Source organism: Rutilus rutilus (assembly GCF_951802725.1).
Source record: "Rutilus rutilus genome assembly, chromosome: 12".
Lineage (NCBI taxonomy): Eukaryota > Metazoa > Chordata > Actinopteri > Cypriniformes > Leuciscidae > Rutilus > Rutilus rutilus.
The window spans coordinates 26,945,440-26,960,549 of record NC_140217.1 but is presented as its reverse complement, the minus strand read 5'-3'; the positions used below and the strand labels follow the sequence as shown (position 1 = coordinate 26,960,549).

Below are 15,110 nucleotides of genomic sequence, written 5' to 3'. Positions count from 1 at the left end.
AAGAAAGTGGGTGGCTTATGATGTACAGCAATATTGTTGTTTCAAGAAAAAATACCACAATGACAAAAAAAAAAAAGTGAGTCTTATAGGGCCAACAAGCATGTGCACTTTCTTGAAAACACATCATGACTATTTTTAATATATCCTGTTTATTATTACAGTGATTTTTGTATAATAAATTAAGACTAAATACATTTTAAATTACATAACTTTACTCTTAAGAGCTCTCTAATACCTCTCGTTCAAAATAGTGGGATTGCAGTGCCGGCACAGATTCTAAACTTACCCAGAACTAGAAAATCAGCACATTTTATACCTCTTTACAACATTCAACAGAATATATTGACCTTTCAGCATACAGTATGTGCCTGCAATTACCACTCATGATGACCAGAATATACATAAAAACAGGCTGATGGGGAAATGAAGTAAACTGTCAGCATTACACGGGTATAGAGATAAAAGTGTGTGGGGTTTTACACAGAAATTACATTGGACTTTTTTCTTTCTTGTAAATTTAAATTGTGTGAAAATGTATGATAACTAATACTGTACGTAGAATAAGATATGGATTTAGATGTAATATATCAAATGTTTTTTTTTAAAGATATTTGATTTTTAATGGAGGGGTATAGTACATATGATGTCGCTTCAAACAAACTACATGTGGAAACTGAGTGTTTCTTACTTTAAACTTCACAGAAAAGAAGAATACAGTATTTAGAATATATTAAAGTGTTTTGGGAGACTTGTAATGACAGTAGATTCATTTGAATGTTCTAGATTATATTAAATGCAGCTAAACTTGCTTTCGTGGAGAGTTGCTGGCGTTTTATGGTTTTCTTTTTCATTGTGCATATTTTATGTCATATTGGATGTATGTTATTGGATGTATGTTTGGTCGTTTTTTTGTATATTATAGACTATTGATTTTGCATTAAATGTTTTTGACAAGTAAAGTTCCCGTTGCAATTAATAATCCCGATCCATAAAGACACCAGTAAATATGTTGAAAGTAGTAAATGTAAATGTTAAAAATGTATTAATGTGTCTTTAAGATGATTCAGAATTGTTTTATACAATGTCACCTTTGTGGAAAAATACAGTAACAAGTGCACCTGCTTTGATCAATTATAGTAGAAATGCTGCAAAAATTTTGCAATTTGAGGCGTTTACACGATAATGTTTTCAACTAAAATGGAAAATGTTTTTTATGCATTTTGGCCATTCATTTACAATGTCGTTATTGTCTCTGTAATCTACAAAAATGCGAATTTGTGAATTTTCTTTGACAACATTGTCCTCTGTACTCGAAGAGGAAAAACTTTTCCGTTTTTAGCACATCGTTGTTATTTTCAAATCAAAGTTCCATGACCATTACATATAACAATACAATGTCACAAAGCACAAAATAAAGATATTTACTCCGCACATTTAACAAAACTAATACACATCTGATAACCGAATATGTTAAGGCATTGGTGAATGTAGCAACAACGCTTACATTTAAGACAACAGAAGTCATCGGAATGGGAATCTTAACATTTTGACAACCAGAAAAAGACAATATACAACACAATATTAAAAAACAATCAGAGAATAAATACATTTTAGCATAGCATATGCTATAACCATAATGTCAGAAAGTGACAGGCATATTCCTGATTCACAGTCTTTTTTGTAATTGGATGGTTTTGAATTCATGATCCCTGTAATGTGTTCTTGTCTGAAATCATGTTTGAGCAACAATAAATGCTGTGATAAAAAAAAAAAAAAAAAAAAAAAAGCATTTGGGTTGTTCTGAGTTAACACTATTGCACATTTCTATGGCACTGATATAGTATTTAAACTTTATACAGCCTATATACAATATCCGACATACAGTATGTTCAATTATGATCCAGGCTCACAAAAGACTGAAAATGAACATTGACTTTCACAAACTCATATTGCAAAAAAATTTTTATATATATATTATATATACACGTGTGTGTGTGATTGTGATCGAAATTAATAGCACTAGTGATGCGTTACAATTATTATTAATGAAAATGAACACTAATATTAATTAAACTGTTTATAATCAAACCACCAAATAACTGAGCACAAATGTCAGTAAACATAGTACACATAGCATAAAATCTACTACTGTACATACAGCAAGGATATTTACAAATACATTTAGCAACTACAAAACCAGTTGAAACAAGATAACATTTCTACCAAACAAGAAACTTTACAGTCTAGTGCTCCAGATGTGTGCACTGCAAATGATTCTTAAATAGGCCATTTTCAAAACAGTATTATGCATTATAACTACTCATTACAATTTGTATCTACTTTGTAAGGTCTCTTTGTACACAGACAGATTAGTGTTTTATAAATGTTTTGTTTTCAATAACTCCTAATGATTTAATTAAAGCAATCAATTTGATTCAAAATGAATACAATATTTTGAAAATACCAGCTATTTAAGAAAAATACTTTGTAAGCCCTGTACAAATGTTATAATTCTTTACACATACAGGGCCAGCACACTGTGCAATATAGTGCTTTGAAACGCAATTTACAAAATTAAAGATTAAGAATAAGAATGCCTTTATGAATATAAAAATACCTTCTTGCTTTCTTTTTTTTAATTGATAGCTATTATTTTGTGAAGGATCCAAAATGAGGTCTGTTTACTGTAAGGCAATTAGCTGTATTCAACGTCTACACATTATGCACTATCAACTTTCAAGGCAGGCAGACCATAAGTCTCAAGTGACAAACAACGGAGTGATAAATACAAATTACAGAGCAACACGTTTAACAAAGTTAAATAAGGATCATCATTTAAGCTGCTCTTTTCCATATATAAAAGTTGATGGGGATTACAAAATGAGTAAATGACAGTTTTTCGGTGAACTGTCCTGTATTGGACTTTGTTCTGTAAATAGTCAGTGCCAACCATCTAATTTAAACCAGCAGTAGGGGAAACTGAACAATATAATTTGGGCTTTTGGGTTATGAATAAATAGTATTTTTATCAGTAAAGAGTTGAATTGTTTCAGTGATGTGATGTGTGTAGAAAACAGAAGTATATCTTTGGATTGTTTTAGCAGCCATTTTATATCCATAACACAATGCTTGAATTTGCATGAATTTGAACGTTTTCAATTATTTTTTGGCATAGTGCAGGATTCTTCAAATCTGGCCGTCCTTTCCTTTAGCTCCAACCCTAGTCAAACACACCTGAACATGCTAATAAAGATATTCAGGATTAATGCAAAATTACCTGCAGGTGAGATTGATCAGGTTTGAAAACTAAACCTGGCAGGACAGTGAACCTCAAAGACCAGGGTAGAAGAACCCTGGTTAAGAGGTTTCATGAAAGAGAAAAAGGGGAATGAGATGAATTGTAAAGAATTGGTTTCAGATAATCGACTCACTGTTGTGGGACTCCATTAACGGCAGCTCCTTAGGGCTGGATTTCTCTAAAACTGAGATTTGTGTGACTGTGCTGCTCTCAGTAAAGAGGGTTCGTCTTCTCTTACTGTATCTCAAATAATTTTGTGTCTGCCACTTCCACATTCTCTTCTTTAGTTCTGCTTGTACCTGAAATGCAAAAATATTAATGTGCATTTTTGAAAACAGCATGTGTTTCCTGTTTTACACATAGTTACAATTAGGAAAAACTTGTGGCTTACCTCTCCATTGAGAAAACAGTATAACAGAGCCACAACAAAACCCTGAGATGTACAGAAACACAATATTACAGTCAGTCAGTAAGGGTGCATTAATAAATCACAGAACAGGTCAAATAAAAAAAATTATATACATAGATTTGAACTGAATATATAATATATATACATATACATATATATATATATATATATGAAGAGTTCAGATGCAAAAGCCTCTAAGTGCCATCTGAAATTTTCTTCTAGAATGAACATTTTTATCAAGCTTGTATATTTAAGATTTAAGATTTAGATTTTCTTTTTCCGGGTGGATCATCAAGACTATTGGTCCTCCTAGTTGTCAATCATTCTGGTGATATGTTTACGTAAGGCCGTCATACGTGCTCGTCCCTAGGTAGTTTTCACTTTCTGCGCATTCGCACTTTAGGGTGTATGTGTGTGTTGAGCTATGGTTTCAGCCATTCATTGAAGCTCGCCCGTTCTCACCGGGTTTTTTCAAAATGTCTGAGGGTCGCAAGAGAAAAAGTGTCTACGAATTGTATGACAAGAAGAGAAAGGCCTCTGAAGAAAGAAACAAGACCAGAGTGTTTTTGGGAGAATATTTCACACGATGGCGTGCGCTAAAAGCACAGGTTGGGCTTCCCACTGATGCCTCAGTCGCGAAGTTTCTACTCCACAGGTAAAGTTTGGCATCCTATTTGGAGAAATCCATTTAAAATCACTGCTAGTAAAAGTTAATGTAAGCTATGATTAGCGATGCTAGCCCTGGCACAAGTCACGCACCGCGCAGACACGGTAAACATCTCAATTTGTCTAAAGTAATTATAACCAAATGGTAAAAGGTATCACGCTGAAATGTTCTAAAACCTTGTGTGTTCATTTTTGATAATTCCAATGTGTTCACATAGTATTTATTACACAAATGCAACAAGCTACTTCTCCATTGCAGATCATGTCTTGAGTCCTCACTCAATCGATCAGTATAATAAGTAAATAAAACACGGAAGGGCATTTGACATTTTGTCTTGCATGAATGTTTTTGAGTTTGAGTGTTTTTGGGAGAATATTTCACACGCTGGCGTGCGCTAAAAGCATAGGTTGGGCTTCCCACTGATGCCTCAGTCGCGAACTTTCTACTCGACATGTAAAGGAAAGTAGGCTTGTATGAGCCATGCCAACAGCAACTTGTAAACAGAGCGTGCACGAGGAGAACTAGGCTCGTGCATGTTCTCTCGTGCACACGTTTAATAGGCGTTCCCTCTCGGGAGCAGGTAGAGTGTTGCGCATGTGTATTTTTTCAAAAAGTGGAGAGGGCGGTTCTTTTCTAAAATTCGGAGAAAATCCTCCGCTTTACCTTTAAATGGCAATGAAAATGACCCATTAATTGTCATTTAAGTTAAATTACTGAACTTAAATATACGAGCTTGATAAAAATGATCATTCTAGAAGAAAATTTCAGATGGCACTTAGAGGCTTTTGCATCTGAACTCTTCATATATATATATATATGACATAATATTATGTTTAAGTGACCCTATTATGCTTTTCCGGATATTACCTTGCATCTGGTCAAAAAGTCAGCAAAATTTCAAAGAACAAAGTGCACAATAAATGTTATCATGAGTTATTGATTATGTCATGAGTTATTGTCTCCCAAAAGAAAGAACCGATTCTGAACTGCCTGAAACAAGTCATCAGGAATTCCCGCCTTACTTTCAGTTCAAATCTACGTAGGTCTTTAACAATTTTGCGTAATGCTCGTCTATTGTCTTTGCTGGTTGTAAGCGAACAACGTCTACTTTGACCCGCCGTCAAACACTGTAGTTGTAGCTGAGGCCTAGAAGTGTTTGGTTCGTGTTGTCGACATGTTAAGAAGTGTTTGGACATGTTTGGACATGTTCTCAATCCAAAGAATGAGGATCGAGGCTTGAAATTGATCCAGTAAAACCATCGCCATCATTAGTGTTCTTTATCACTGCATCTACAAGTGCTGAGGAAGCCTCCAGAGCTGAAATTAAGATATGGTAATGGGCATTTTGTATACATTTTGAACTATTTATATACTTCAGAAGGAATGATGGTTAATTTTTTATAAATGTATAAATTCTGAAATGAGGCAGCCTCAAGGAGGTATGCAGCCTTCGAGTGAGTCGCAGCTAAAGACTAAATCCTACATCACACTGGTTCCCAACCCAAGTCCGGAGGACCCCCAGAACTGCACAATTGAAATGTTTCAATAATCAAACACACCTGATTCAACTTATCAGCTTGTTGGTAAAGACCTTAGATGGATGTGTCAGACAAGAGAGACATCCACAATGTGCAGTGTTGGGGGTCCTCCAGGACCGGGGTTGGAAACTTCTGCTTTATTGAACCGTTTCAGACATTGTGAGAAAATGCAAGTGTTTTTTGTGTTTTTTTTTACCTTGGGTGCATGTAAACCTATTGTAGGAGACCTCCAAAACAAAATTAGGAACTTTTAAAAATAGCATTATAGGTGCACTTTAATATACAAATAACATATATAATGTAACCACATCATAATGTACATCAGACAATTCCACAATTGATGAGCATTAGTTAGGGTGGCCAGAAGTCCTTTTTTTCTTGGTACAATCCTGTATTTCAGTCCTGTCCTGACTTTTTATGAAAAAAACATGTTTTCTCTCATATTTCTTTCCTTAATTGTCCTTGCTAGGTGATCATAAAAGCGAGTAGTAGTTTTCTGTCATGCGAAAATGTGATTGGATGGATGGCAATTTTGTTCTCCAAAATATACTATGATGAGATTGGAAAGGCAGCCAATCTATATTGTATATTTTGGAGAACAAAATTACCATCCATCCAATCACAATTCGTTATCGATTAACCTGCAGTTAGTCAAGGCGGGATATTAGAGCACGGAGAAGATCAAGTCAGACGCGAAGATGTCAAAGAAGTGTGTGTGTAAATTTAACACAAAGAGTTTATCAAGTTATTATGTGCAGTAAGTTGTGAAAAAATAACTCATTGTGGTCTCGCGCTGAATGACACGCACCAGAAGCACTCTCTCCGACCATGCTGTCCTGTATTTCACCAAGATAAATTTGGTCACCCTAGCATTACTTTTCTGTGAATTTCACAGATGGTTAATTGTACACACCTGAAACGGGCCCAGGCCAAGCTCAAGAAAGTTGCGAGCATTTTCTCCAGTGTTCTCTGGCAGGAAGGCAAATACCATGTAGTGCATGCCAAACAGAGGAATCAGGAAAAGAGTAGACTTGGCCAGTCTCCTACAAGTATACATAAAGATCAACATTATTTCAGATTAATAACAAACAATTAAATTACGTTTTGGAGGGGAATTTATCATGAGAGAATAATGAGCAACTGTGATGGCTGTAAATAAAAGCAGCCTGAAAACAGTCTACTGTGATACTTGCATCTTGCGAATTTCAACAAGACAATAACACACTACTTCAGTAGCATGTGTGCAGCTGATCCACAAGTATTGTACAATTGTCTGTGAATCAAACATTGATACATCTTTGCTTTTGAGTGTGCATTTCAGGCCTACATGAAGTGGTTGGTATCATTGCCACCCATTCCTCGAGACTTCAGCTTCTGCACAAGAATCCGGATCACATTTATGAAGATGAAGAAATTGATCTAGATTTAAAAAAAAAAAAGCAAGAATGTGTCTCTGTATAAAAGATAAAGGAAAAAGCTCATATACTGTACACATCAACAGACTGTGTGTTAAAATAGATACTTGTATCCAAAAAGAAACAATCATGATGACTAGGGCAAAGAAAACGTATATATAATATATATTTTGAAAAATACTATTGCAACCAACAGCTTCCACTGTATTCCAGATGTGGCTTTTATGTATATATATAAAATCAAATCAACTATGTTTTTCTGTGAATCATACCAGGAGAGATACTGTGATTGGTCCTTTGATTATCCACCAAAAGTAAGCAACTTCTGTGTCATCCCAGCACCTGCAATGATTATATGAATACACCTGCATAAAATCTGCACTTTCGCAATAAGCGCAGAAATGTATAGTACTACAAATCAAATGAAGAAGCAAATCAAATCAGATGAGAAACGTAAAGTGTGTCTATACAAGCTTAGATCAATCTGGACTTACCCTCTGTTATCAAAAAAATTCCTTGCTAGAACCCAGATGATCAGTATTAGTGTTGGTAGACCTACAGGATGCAGACAGAATAATTCAATAAACAAAATGTCATCAAATTGTGAAACATGTTTGTTACTCTGCTAAAACTTTATCAAGAATAGGTTTGATATCTTCTGTAAGAGTAATCATTTTGTGATTGAGATTTCCTGGGAAAATACCAGGATTTCCTATATATATATATATATATATATATATATATATATATATATATATATATATATATATATATATATATCTTGTTTAGAAATTTGATGCCTGCAGGTGTCACCAATGGAACATAACACACAAGGCCACACTATCATCATGCAATTACACTACAAATCCTTGAGAAATAAATATTATATAATAATATACACTACCAGTCAAAGGTTAAGAATCATTAAGATTTTTTTATGTGTTTGAAAGAAGAAGCTTATGCTCACCATGTCAGGATTATGTCTCGTTTTATGTGTTTGTGTTTGCTTGTATCTCGTGAGCACAAGATACGTTTCTCGTGAGCACGTGAAAGTCTGTATATTTTTATTTTTGCAAAGGTCCCTTTAGGGGCTCCGTACAATTCAGTTCTTATTTTCATTAATTTTAACTTAGTTGATTCTATTCATGCCTAGTGGTTTGTTTTAGTTCTTGTGTAAATAGCTGCTGCATTTAGATCCTTTTCATTCATCTTTATTTTTTAACAAGCTGTGACAGTGACACACTAAGGCTGTATTTATTTAATGAAAATACAGTAAAAATGGTGATTTGTGAAATATTATTACTTTTCTATTTTAAATGTAGTCAAAAGTAATGGATTTCATTATGGCAATTTTCAGTGTCACATGATCCTTCATAAATCATTCTAATGTGTGGATTTGGTGCTCAGTTATGATCAATTATTATTGGTGCTCGATTATTATCAATGGTTATTATTATCAATGTTAAAACGTTTTTGCTGCTTAATATTTTTGTGAAAACCATTATATATATATATATTATTTTTCAGGATTCTTTGATGAATAGTAAGTTCAAAAGAACAGAATTTATTTGAAATAGAAATCTTTTGTAACATTATAAATGTCTTCACTGTCACTTTTGATCAATTTAATGCAAATCCGAATGCAATGATACGACGTCCTACCTGCCTGTCAACATATGTATTTCCTTACCTCCGCGCACCCTGCTCGTGCAGACATCACGTCATCAACGTGTTTCATGCTAGACAGACGTCACCGTGAGCACCGCAACCGAAACAGCAGCTGCCTTTTACAGTTCCTCCTGAACCAAAACAATGAGCTAATGCTCCGTTCACACCATAACTACTGAAATTTGGAAGAGATGGAAACCCGTGACATTATACTTGGAGCGGTTCGTGACTTGAATTTATGCGTTTCAGTGTCAACACTATCAACTCCAAAATTAATCTGCAGCAGTCAGGTGGTACAGGTCAGTGCTCTTTAAGTTGTTTCTGTTCATTATTATGTGTTATGTGCTTTAAAGGTGAACTATGCAGGGTTTTTTTTACCTGAACAGCTTCGAAGTCATTGTAATGGTTATATGACTGTTTTCTGGTTGAATGGTGGTCTTCTCGCACCCCCCTAGCACCTTTGAGCAGAAAAACCACCCTTGCAACTTTGGGCCGGCGGGCCTTGATATCAGGTCTCGCGATGTAACGAATTGCTTTACGGCACTGCACACATACACTATCTAAACATTTATATGCTAGCCTTCTGTGTATCATACATACCTCAGTGGACATGGCTCCGTGCATTCGCCGGCTTCTTTGAAAACAAATGCTCATGACAAGGAGGGAGAAGATGGGAGGGGGGCGAGTCGCCAACGAGTTTTGACGACAGTGTTGTCAAATATCTATTCCGAAGCTGTAGGTGGAGCTCTATAGAGAAACGCATGAGAAAACAGCGAAGAAATTGCCAAAACTGCATAGCGCTGCTTTAAGACATGAGGTAGTTTAACGTCTCTCATGACACTTTTGTTTGCTCCCTGCTGTGTGCGTTCACGTGTCAAGGAGGCGAGGCTTTGAAGGAAGGGTGGGATCTTATGCTTTCAAAACTAGCTTGCTATTGCTAGCCTCTCTGAAAATTGCATAACCTACCTGTGATGTATTGAATGCTTACAAGTTTTGCATTTGAGACAATAGAGATTGTGTAACTATAGAGCTGGTAGTTTGCTGGTAGGGTGTGCGTTTGTGTAGATTGCAGAAATACAGAATAAAGTTGTGGCTAAAAGACAGAAATGCAGTCTCACGTGTATTTTGAATAGACACTACCATTAATAAAAGTATCATTATTATTATTTGTTTAAATCTTACCCAAAACTTCTTTCAAATACATAAAAAAATGTAATTGTTCCAAACTTTTGACCAGTAGTGTAGTAATATTTAATCATATTATATAACAATATGTTCTCAAGTCTGCTATAGTACCCACTTACCCCAGCCAATAAGAATGTACCACCAGAAATACTTCTTCTGTGAGACAAAGGTTAGAGCTAGAAGAGTCTGTAGATACATCCCCTCTACCAGCAGCCAAAAATAGTTAGCCAGGATACTGAACTGGAAGAAAGCCACCGCTGCCTTGCAAGAGGTCTGAAGAAGAGACAGTTTTAGAGATTGTAAGTGTTCCGTTAAGATGTACTGTATATTCTTAGAATATATATCTTTCCACTGAAGATACAAGACCATAGAAATTTGCCACAGCATGGAGCAAATTTCAAGACCTCTGCATTGCAAATTAAAGTATGATATTATTGCAGTGCTCAGACATTTCAGCACAGCATAATGTTAGAGATGAGAATTAGGTAGTGCTAATAAGAAACAGCACAAATATCATCGCAGAGAAGGGGGGGAAGAAGAAGAGTGTTAGCTATGAAGAAATGTTTTTTTATACATCAAAGAAGGTGTTTCAGTTCTAGCGGAGGCAGATCTTGTAAAGTGTGCCTTAAAGGCACAGATGAGTTGGCTGATACTGACAGGGGCTAAAAAATGGATGCAAAAATGTGGAGTTAGTGTCACTATGCTGACAGAAACTGGTGTAAAGCTTTGAAAGTTCTCTACTGTTCCAGATGAATGCTGCAGCATCATGCATTGTGACCTAAAATGTTCACTGACCGCAAGGCTGATGGGGGGAACATGAGCATTGACATGTTGAATAGCATGCATTAGCTCATTATTTTGAATGACGTGTATAAAACAAAAACAAAAATTCTGCATGAGCCTGTGACAGTTGGCGAGTCTCACTGTTGACATGAAGCAGTGGTCCTCGTTCTCGTCGGCAAAGAGAACTGCATCTTTGATGAAGATTGCACTGGCTCGCAGGATGAAGGACGCGAACAGATTGATGTGAATGTAGTTTCTGGTGCAGTGGAACTTTCTGTTTTGAGCAGAGTAAAATTGATTCGCAGATTATTCAACAAATTGTCACAAAACTCTCACAGATTAAAATTTCTACTGATATTCGTGAGGTTACATGAGCTGAGTGAGGATTCTTGCAGTACCTAAAGGCTGTAAACACAAAGATGGCAGAGATGAGGGAAATCAGAGAGGTAGCGTAGCCCGCAGTGTACACCTGCTTGAAAGTGGAGTAATATGTGGTCTGGAAAAGAGGGGGAAAATAAAACATAAAAAGACAATTATACAATTATTCTTTAGAGAATAATGTATTTTCAGTTCGATTGGTGCACTTCAACCTTTTTGTTTCACATTTCTGTTGTTATTGGGCCTTATTCTTGACACACATGTAGAACAAATTTCTGTGTAGATTGTTCATATATCTATTCTTACATACACTCTCCCACTGTACTAATAATAGTATATAAATGTATGTGACAATTTGATAATTAAATTTGAATAATTCTAACCATTTCATGAATCATGGAGGGTATGAGGCTGGATGGAGAAAAGAACAAAAGAGTCTCACTATAAGGTCTGAAAAATGTATGTTATAATATACACTCACCTAAAGGATTATTAGGAACACCATACTAATACTGTGTTTGACCCCCTTTCGCCTTCAGAACTGCCTTAATTCTACGTGGCATTGATTCAACAAGGTGCTGAAAGCATTCTTTAGAAATGTTGGCCCATATTGATAGCATAGCATCTTGCAGTTGATGGAGATTTGTGGGATGCACATCCAGGGCACGAAGCTCCCGTTCCACCACATCCCAAAGATGCTCTATTGGGTTGAGATCTGGTGACTGTGGGGGCCATTTTAGTACAGTGAACTCATTGTCATGTTCAAGAAACCAATTTGAAATGATTCGAGCTTTGTGACATGGTGCATTATCCTGCTGGAAGTAGCCATCAGAGCAGTAGCAGTTTTAACATTAAGTGACATGGCATCTGACGCACAGAAGCCAATGGCACATGTCACTATGCGTATTGGCACATCCGGTGGCACATCCGGTATTCACTGGCATATGCCAGTGGATAGTGGCATGTGTCACTGACATTATTGGCATGTGCCAGTGGCGTATTGGCACATCCGGTGGCACATCCGGTCTTCACTGGCATATGCCAGTGGATAGTGGCATGTGTCACTGACATTATTGGCATGTGCCAGTGGTGGATAGTGGCATGTGTCACTGACATCGCGACACACTGACACTGACATGACACCTGACTGACACCGAGTCGCGGAACATCCGTGTTGCAACTTGCGAGACACCTCCAGTAGTGATTGACAGATTAATCGTAAACGTAATTGTGGCACAAAATCCTAAATAAATAGCCTAATTTTGTGATATTTAAAATATCGATTAAACGAATTAAAGTGCATTAATATTTTTTCAAACATGTTATTTGTGTCACGTCTGTATTTGATTGGTATGTGCGTGCCACTGAATGTTTTGTAATACCAGTGCGACTTTATGTTGTTTATCTCGCAAAGTCACAAACTGCCCATTCTATCAGATTCCCATCTGTTTCAAGTCCTTCCAAAAAGTGTAAAAAAATTGTGTTTATTAAAAATCATTTGTTTGTTAGGCTATGTATCTGAAAAGGAGTAGGCCTAGGCCTATACCGAGCTACTAGCAATATTCTTTATTTATACAAGTGCAAAAAAGTGCTCAGTGCATTTTAAAAATTCAACAAACTTTCGGTCGCGCAGGACCTTTCTCAGTAGGCTACCTTTAATATTTCAAAAATAATTTTATGGAATTATTCAATAAATAAAATAATTTTTTGTTGTATAAATTAACTATGTGCATATGTTACATAATCTACATTATACTCCGGCAGACAGCTGCAGGTGTCACTACTGGAGGTGCCACAACATAAAGAGACATGTCAGTTTTAGTGACACAGGCCAACTGGCATACCAGTGGATATTGGCATGTGTCACTAAAACGTGAGATGTGCCAATGGATTGCGTCATGCCACTTGCATAACAATTTGCTTTATGCTGTCAAAAAATATGATTTTTAAGTTAAGTTAAATGTGTAGCCTACAACGTACATAATTCGATACAATTATTTTTGAAATATTAAAGCCACAGATGAGAATCTTGCGCTGGCTTGTGTTACACTCGCTTATTCTGACACCTACTGGCGTGCGACTGTGCAGCATCGCGCAAAAATAAAGGTTTACACAGTAACGGACGCGACTGTTAATACGTTATTCGTAGTGACCCATGATAGATTTATTTCGTGTCTTTCCTAGAATGGGCAGTTTGTGACTTTGCGAGATAAACAACATAAAGTCGCACTGGTATTACAAAACATTCAGTGGCACGCACATACCAATCAAATACAGACATGACACAAATAACACGTTTGAAAAAAATATTAATGCACTTTAATTGATATTTTAAATATCACAAAATTAGGCTATTTATTTAGGATTTTGTTCCACAATTACGTTTACGATTAATCTGTCAATTACTACTGGAGGTGTCGCAACACGGATGTTCCGCGACTCGGTGTCAGTCAGGTGTCATGTCAGTGTGTCGCGATGTCAGTGACACATGCCACTATCCACCACTGGCACATGCCACTATCCACTGGCATATGCCAATGAAGACCGGATGTGCCACCGGATGTGCCAATACGCATAGTGACATGTGCCATTGGCTTCTACGCGTCAGATGCCATGTCACTTAATGTTAATACCGCCTCTCCATCAGAGGATGGGTACATGGTGGTCATAAAGGGATGGACATGGTCAGAAACAATGCTCAGGTAGGCCGTGGCATTTAAACGATGCCCAATTGGTACTAAGGGGCCTAAAGTGTGCCAAGAAAACATCCCCCACACCATTACACCACCACCACCACCAGCCTGCACAGTGGTAACAAGGCATGATGGATCCATGTTCTCATTCTGTTTACGCCAAATTCTGACTCTACCATCTGAATGTCTCAACAGAAATCGAGACTCATCAGACCAGGCAACATTTTTCCAGTCTTCAACTGTCCAATTTTGGTGAGCTCGTGCAAATTGTAGCCTCTTTTTCCTATTTGTAGTGGAGATGAGTGGTACCCGGTGGGGTCTTCTGCTGTTGTAGCCCATCCGCCTAAAGGTTGTGCGTGTTGTGGCTTCACAAATGCTTTGCTTCATACCTCGGTTGTAACGAGTGGTTATTTCAGTCAAAGTTGCTCTTCTATCAGCTTGAATCAGTCGGCCCATTCTCCTCTGACCTCTAGCATCAACAAGGCATTTTCGCCCACAGGACTGCCGCATACTGGATGTTTTTCCCTTTTCACACCATTCTTTGTAAACCCTAGAAATGGTTGTGCGTGAAAATCCCAGTAACTGAGCAGATTGTGAAATACTCAGACCGGCCCGTCTGGCACCAACAACCATGCCACGCTCAAAATTGCTTAAATCACCTTTCTTTCCCATTCTGACATTCAGTTTGGAGGTCAGGAGATTGTCTTGACCAGGACCACACCCCTAAATGCATTGAAGCAACTGCCATGTGATTGGTTGATTAGATAATTGCATTAATGAGAAATTGAACAGGTGTTCCTAATAATCCTTTAGGTGAGTGTATGTTATATTCAACCAATGATAGAGTGCAGCAAAATGCATTAAAAATGAATGATAAAATAATAACATTTCTTCATTCAGTCGTTTTTTATTTATGCCACAACCTCAACCAAATGCAGCTGCCAAGCAAATATAAAGTCATGTTAAAAAAAGTATATATAAAAAGTCAAATTCGTTATTATTTTAAATTATTTAAACATGTTCATGGAAAAATGGAAACTTGTGAATAAATGTAATGCTCTATCAGAGGCCATTTT

At 36.7% G+C, this 15,110-nt stretch overlaps 1 protein-coding gene across 1 annotated transcript in view; it reads right to left on the bottom strand.

Moving 5' to 3' along the window:
* Nucleotides 1–15,110, bottom strand: part of ghrhrb (growth hormone releasing hormone receptor b) — a 59,727-nt gene that overhangs the window by 20,324 nt on the left and 24,293 nt on the right. The window contains exons 5-13 of the mRNA XM_084425040.1: nt 11,362–11,459; nt 11,105–11,237; nt 10,300–10,453; nt 7,822–7,882; nt 7,600–7,669; nt 7,240–7,331; nt 6,826–6,955; nt 3,690–3,731; nt 3,432–3,597 (exon numbers count right to left, since the gene is read on the bottom strand). Of these exons, the coding sequence (XP_084281166.1) occupies nt 3,432–3,597; nt 3,690–3,731; nt 6,826–6,955; nt 7,240–7,331; nt 7,600–7,669; nt 7,822–7,882; nt 10,300–10,453; nt 11,105–11,237; nt 11,362–11,459 (946 nt within the window). The remainder of the gene's footprint in view (nt 1–3,431; nt 3,598–3,689; nt 3,732–6,825; nt 6,956–7,239; nt 7,332–7,599; nt 7,670–7,821; nt 7,883–10,299; nt 10,454–11,104; nt 11,238–11,361; nt 11,460–15,110) is intronic.